The following is a 6,836-nucleotide window of genomic DNA, read 5'->3' as shown; positions in this document are numbered from 1 at the left end:
AAAAAACGTTAGATATAACACTGTGCCAAAGTTAAACTTTCCTGAACTGTCCTCTTCCTTAGTAGATACATACTCGGGTATTTACAGGTAAGAAGTAATGATTTCTGCAAATTCTCTGAAAAGGCTTAACATAAGTTCCCACTGTGGCTGAGTAGTAATGAACCTGACTAGGATCCATGAGGATGCGGGTTCAATCCCTGGCCTTGCTCAGTGGGTTAAAGATCCAGTGTTGCCATGAGCTGTGATGCAGGTCACAGACGCAGCTCAGATCTGGCATTGCTGTGGCTGTGGCATACCTCTAGCTCTAATGTGACCCCCTAGCCTGGGAACTTCTATGTGCTGTGGGTGCGGCCCTAAAAAGACCAGGAAAAAAAAAAAAAAGTTTAACAATCATAGTAATAATAATTAGACATATATGGAGTGATAAGACAAATGTAGCAAAAAGGAATATAAAAATGTGAATTTTTTTTGTGAAACTAGATGAGGGTGTAAGACATTTATTGTATTATCTTCAAATCTTCTGTAAGTTTGAAATGACTCTCAAATAACAAGGAATAAATGGGAAGTAAGGAATTAAGAAATTGTCTATGAAAGGAACCTGGAAAATAAGGTGGTAACTAAGGAGAATAAAAGACAAAACGTGGAGTTCCCGTCGTGGCGCAGTGGTTAACGAATCCAACTAGGAACCATGAGGTTGCGGGTTCGGTCCCTGCCCTTGCTCAGTGGGTTAAGGATCCGGCGTTGCCGTGAGCTGTGGTGTAGGTTGCAGACGCGGCTCGGATCCCACGTTGCTGTGGCTCTGGTGTAGGCTGGCAGCTACAGCTCCTATTAGACCCCTAGCCAGGGAACCTCCATATGCCACGGGAAAGACAAGACGTAGTATCTTCAAAAATTACTATAGCAATTATGGAAGTTCATACAGAGGTGATAGTTTTGATGCAGGGAAGCAAGGAAATTATCACAGGATAAATGCCTTTGAGTGAATAAAATAAACTGTATCTAGATCACAGCAGAAGCAGTGATATTTAGTAAAAGGGAGATACTTATATCAAAAAGTAATAGGGAGAAAATGAATACCCCTATTAGGTAATCATTTGAACTGACAAGTTTATCAACATAACTTGCTTACTGCAGACACTACCTTAGTAATAATGAGTGAGAAGGGCCAAGCAGCATCAACTGCCAAAAAGGAAGTCATGTTCCAAAGTGTATTTAAACGTATTTACCTCAGACTAGATGAGCCCAGATGTGCTACTTGAATATAAATGAGGCCTATACTAGACAACTATGTCATACTTTCATAAACTGTCACAGATCTGAAAAAAATATGGAAAATGAAAAATAGGGCACAGTAGATACTTACAGATCTTTTTAAATCAGTTAAAGTCATAAACAGAAAATACAAGAGTATTAGGATTATTTTTAGAAGTAATCATCTACTATAATTTAAAAATAAAATTGACAAAAACAAACATTCAGAAAATGCATAAGGTGGGAGTTTGGGGTTAATAGATGCAGACTATTGCCTCTGGAATGGATTAGCAATGAGATCCTGCTGTGTAGCACTGGGAACTATGGTCACTTATGATGGAGCATGATAATGTGAGAAAGTAGAATGTATACATGTATGTGCAACTGGGTCACCGTGCTATACAGTAGGAAAAAAAAAACTGTATTGGGGAAATGACAAAAAAACTTTAAAAAAAACCCAAAATTCACCCCCCCAAAAAATGCATAGTGTTAAAAAAAATCATTCATAATTAGAAGAAATGTCACAAATACAATTTATGAGAGCATGACATACAGACAATTGTTTAACTAATGCTGCTTTCACTTCTGGCATGCCTAAAAGACACCTCCTTCCCTAACCCAGGAAATTAGGGTTAGAAGTTTAGTGCTTGGTTTTCGAAGTAGGGATAAGCACTAGAACAGACATCACACTATCAACCCATGATGCGTAGGGACAAGGCAGGTGTCCTTGGTTAAGGTAAGAACCTTGAAACAATGTATACCAAAAACTGCCCAGCCAAGTCAGTGTCTGAAACAGGCCAGACCAGTGCTACACACATGTGATCCAACGATGGTGTGTTGTTACCAGTCGGCAACAAGATTAAGGAAGGAGCTTACGTCAAAATGTAAATCAGCGAGGTCTCTAGGCTCCACAATTGAGTTCAACTATCTTCCAGTAAGACTTTCTGAAGGAAGAAGTGCAGTGATTTACATTCTGCATCTTTTCACAAATCTGTAAGAGTAGTCCCAGACTAAATAACTCAGCAGAATTGAAACTAGGCTTTTTCTTCTAGGCCTTCAAAACGAGGAGTTTTCTCAACTTAAGGCAGACAGACCTATTAACTCTAAGTGACAAGCATCTCTAATGCTACTGCAACTATTCCTTTTAGCTTCCATTCCGCCCCTGCAGAGATAAGCTGGGGAATGGGGAGAGGAGTAGATACAGAAAGACACTGTAGGAAATAATAAAGGACAAGCAAATTCCACCTGTAGTGAAAATAAGATGCAGAATGAAAAGAGTTATGGAAGATGAAAACTGGAAAATTTGCACACAATTAATAACGTAAACTGTAGAAAAACATGTTGCAATTACACCAAGACACTATTTCCAGTTGCTCTCATAGTCTAAGGCACATTTAAATTGCTGTGTTTTAAGGCACATTTAAATTGCTGTGTTTAAATACAACTAAAAGAATGAAAAAGTGATGTTAGAACAAACGTTACAATTTCAGTAACAAATTCCCCAAATGACTAGAGAAAAAAAGCACTTTTCCTCAGTAGTACTGATTCCTCTACATTCTATCACATTTTGTTGCTAATGATGAAAAAGAAAGACATTAAAAAAAGTGATTTTTGTTTTACTCTAATTATACAATAAACATAGAGAACTAAACAAAACAACTGTCATTTGGTGTTGGTCACTACCCCAAACTCAATTACATTACAAACTATTTAAAATGTATACAATTTATTTAACACTAGAATGCTATAATATGCACCTTCAAAAGATATTATCTTTCTTACTTACATTTATAACCAAAGAAACCTTTGGGCTTCTTGCTCTCCAAGGGGATAAATGTTCCTATGACGAAATCAGCAATAGCAAGTAGAAGAATCACCAAAAGAACAATCTGAGCCTGAAATTTTAAACGTTAAAAATCAGAATCAAATATATTTGTGTTTATACAATAATTCAGTTCCACTAGAATATAACTTCCACAGGGAAATGATTTGTCTTGTTTTCCCAGGGCCTAAAGCAGTACCAAGCACAAAACAGGTACTCAATTATTTTGTTAGAAACAACATTTCACCTCTAATCCTAGGAAGTTACTTTACAACAAACTATCTGTAAAGAACTACCTTTAAATGTTAAATACACTGGAAGAAAATGGATAGCAAAAGTAGGATCATGTCATAAATATTTCTGCAATAAATTCAAGATGTGCAATACCATGCTAACAAATACCATGAACTTTAAAAATACAGATAAAGGAGTTCCCATCATAGCTCAGTGGTTAACCAATCGACTAGGAACCATGAGGTTGTGGGTTTGATCCCCGGCCTTGCTCAGTGGGTTAAGGATCTGGTGTTGCCGTGAGCTGCGGTGCAGGTCACAGACGAGGCTCGGATCCCGAGGTGCTGCAGCTCTGGCGTAGGCTGGTGGCTACAGCTCCGATTAGACCCCTAAGCCTGGGAACCTCCATGTGCTGTGGGTGCGGCTCTGAAAAGACAAAAAAAAAAAAACAGATAAAAAAATTACAGTACTCATTTTTACGGACTCTGACATACCCTAAAATTATTTTTCCTTACATACTCTTTGATTACGTATTAAAATTACTGTTATCTCCAAATATTCTCCACCCTGCCAAGTAGAAAATAACCTTATACATAAATGTCTTTGAAAATGGCCACTTAGGAACGTTCAAAATCTAAAAGTATTACCATACCTTAGAACAGCCCTAAAATGTAAGCTCTAAAAGCACGTATTCAGCATTTGCAGATGGTCCAATATCATCACTTACTTTCGCCTCCCACTCCATTCCAGCGACTGAGATACCTAAAAGGATCACCACCGTAATGGCTCCAATAATTCGGATATCATTGATTTCATCTATCATAAGTATGGAATGTTCCTAGAATAGAAAATAACAGAATGAACAATATTAGTTACTTCAGATAAATTCTTCAATTCTTTTTGAAACATATTACCAATACCACACTGCCTCACATGTAGAAGTTAAATAAATGCTATTTAAGGAATGACAAGGAGACCCAGGGAAAAGGAATGAATTATTGTTTACTATTAAGGGTCCTTCAAGGATACTGTTAAGTCTCCTTTAGATAAAATTATTAATGCTGCCGTATTTAATACAGGTTTAAATCAAAGAAGGAATTACTAACAAGCAAATATAAAATCATAATATGACTAAGTAGTACTAATAGGATTTTTTTAGTTAAAAGCAGAAATGTATTTGTATCCATTGTGGTTAGTAAATTCAAGCTTTTAATGGTCTCTTATGCTGCATATGTAAAAGAGATGGACATACTTTCATGCAACTGTCCAAAAACACACACAGTTTGATACTGTAAGCAAAATTATCTGTGGCCAAGTATCAATGACATTATAAACATATATTAAATTAAGCATCAAAGGAATGAACTCTTAATGATAATGTTGCTTGCTTACTTCCTTTTCTTCATGCCTTTGGCCTATGTGAGTAAGGTCAATCCAAGTGCGTCATTTTCAATTTTACAGTTCCTGATGTAACCCATGCTGCAGTCGGGCAGGTACACCCAACATAAACAACAATAGATGTCACTCAAGGTACCTCTCATTTAATAATACTGAATCCTACTTCAGTTGGACTATTTCAACTTTACATATATACTCATTACTCTTTTTTTTCTTCTTCTTCTTTTTACAGCCACACCCATGGCATGTGGAAGTTCCTGGCTAGGGGTCAAATCGGATCAGCAGCTGCTGGCCTATGCCAAAGCCACAACACAGGATCCTTAACACACTGGGCATGGCTAGAGATCAAATCCGCCTCCTCACTGAGACAATGTCAGGTCCTTAACCCACTGAGCCACAATAGGAACTCCCCTAATTACTCTTTTCCAACAAGTTCTCTTCTCAACTCCAGAGCAACATCATCGGTCACTTTCTGGCCAGCTCTACTGAGAAATGCCAAATTAGACAACCAAAACGAAAGGGTTCTGCGTTCTTTCTCAGTAAATGGTATTACTGCCCTTCTAACTCCTCCTTTCTCTTTCTTCAGTTTCCCATTAGTCAAGTCCACTTACTTTCCTTTTAGAAAATCTCTCAAATTCAGACACATCTCTCCAACCCCACTGGTCACTGGTCTCCTTTCCCAGAAGAGCAACGACAACCTTTTACGTGGCTTCCATCTCGAGGAATGAACCTCAAATCCCTTCTCTAAATTTCTTTAGGCCCCACATCTGCCTGTTAGGGATCCCAACTCCAGTTAAGATAGGGTCCAAGTTTAATAACAAAAAAGACCCTTTCTGACAGGATCTTTCTTTCTTTCTCTCTCTCATCTTAAATCTCTTGCCACTTTATGCTCCAGCCATAATGAAATAGTTCCAGGTTTGTTTTTTTTTTTTAATATACACTATCCTTTGTTCCCTTTTATTTCCTATTCCCCTCATACCACACTCCACCTCTCCTATCTGCCTAACTTCCAATCTTCCTTCCTTGGAAAACCTTGCTTTGATACTCCTCTGCCAACCCCATTCCTAGAAGATAACTAAGCAACCCCATTTCTAACATTCTATAATGAATTTTTTTGGTCTATCTCCCATACTAAATTTCTCCAAGGGCGAGTTTTGTTGTTTCTTGCCGCTTTCCTAGCATCCTATATGATGACTGACACATAAACTCCCAATAAATGTTTGGGAAACAAACAGCTAAAAGAAAAAGTGAATTACCTTAAGCAACTCCACCACAGTTTCTGCAAATCCAACCACGTACATAGCAACTGCAACAGCATTGGCAAAAGCAAAGATCAGGCCAATTGCACCACCAAATTCTGGCCCTAGACTTCTGGATATTAAATAATATGCTCCTCCTAAAGAAAAGGAAAAAAAAAAGTGCTCATGTTAGGATTTTAAATGTCAAACAATTACTGTAATTACACAAGAGTTCATAAAGCACATCCCTCCAGTGAACACAGCAGTTAAACTAACAGGCAAGTGGGTGGGCGTATTTTCAGGAAGAAACACCCAGAAAGAATTCTTCACACCTCACTTTATTCATTAACAGTTCTCAACATCCAGAGAATCCTCCTCATGAAAAATATAGAGCCATCCTGCTATTTAAATCCCCACTTTCTGATCTAAAGCTTAGATTGAAATGGGTAACAGCCTCCTCCTCATATTCAGAGACACCAAGATCATTTCCCAGTGATTTTCTCAGTAATATTTTAAATCTCAAAGCAACATTTATTTTTTTTATTTTTTATTTTTTTTTTTGCCATTTCTTTGGGCCACTTCTGCGGCATATGGAGGTTCCCAGGTTAGGGGTCGAATCAGAGCTGTAGCCGCCGGCCTACGCCAGAGCCACAGCAGCAACGCGGGATCCGAGCCGCATCTGCAACCTACACCACAGCTCACGGCAATGCCGGATCCTTAACCCACTGAGCAAGGGCAGGGATCGAACCCACAACCTCATGGTTCCTAGTCGGATTCGTTAACTACTGCACCACGACGGGAACTCCTTCAAAGCAACATTTAAAGTCACAATGGAGTTCCCATTGTGCTCAGTGGTTAACGAATCTGACTAGGAACCATGAGGTTGTGTGTTCGAT

General features: G+C 38.4%; 1 protein-coding gene across 1 annotated transcript in view; it reads right to left on the bottom strand.

The window, feature by feature from the left end:
• The window catches only part of SLC12A2 (solute carrier family 12 member 2), a 92,118-nt gene that overhangs the window by 45,213 nt on the left and 40,069 nt on the right, over positions 1-6,836 (bottom strand). Inside the window, exons 5-7 of the mRNA XM_047778545.1 lie at positions 5,959-6,098; positions 4,032-4,142; positions 3,038-3,146 (exon numbers count right to left, since the gene is read on the bottom strand). Of these exons, the coding sequence (XP_047634501.1) occupies positions 3,038-3,146; positions 4,032-4,142; positions 5,959-6,098 (360 nt within the window). The remainder of the gene's footprint in view (positions 1-3,037; positions 3,147-4,031; positions 4,143-5,958; positions 6,099-6,836) is intronic.

The sequence above is a fragment of the Phacochoerus africanus genome, chromosome 4 (assembly GCF_016906955.1).
Source record: "Phacochoerus africanus isolate WHEZ1 chromosome 4, ROS_Pafr_v1, whole genome shotgun sequence".
NCBI lineage: Eukaryota > Metazoa > Chordata > Mammalia > Artiodactyla > Suidae > Phacochoerus > Phacochoerus africanus.
Note: the sequence above shows the minus strand (reverse complement) of the source record. Positions and strands in the feature narration are given on the sequence as shown.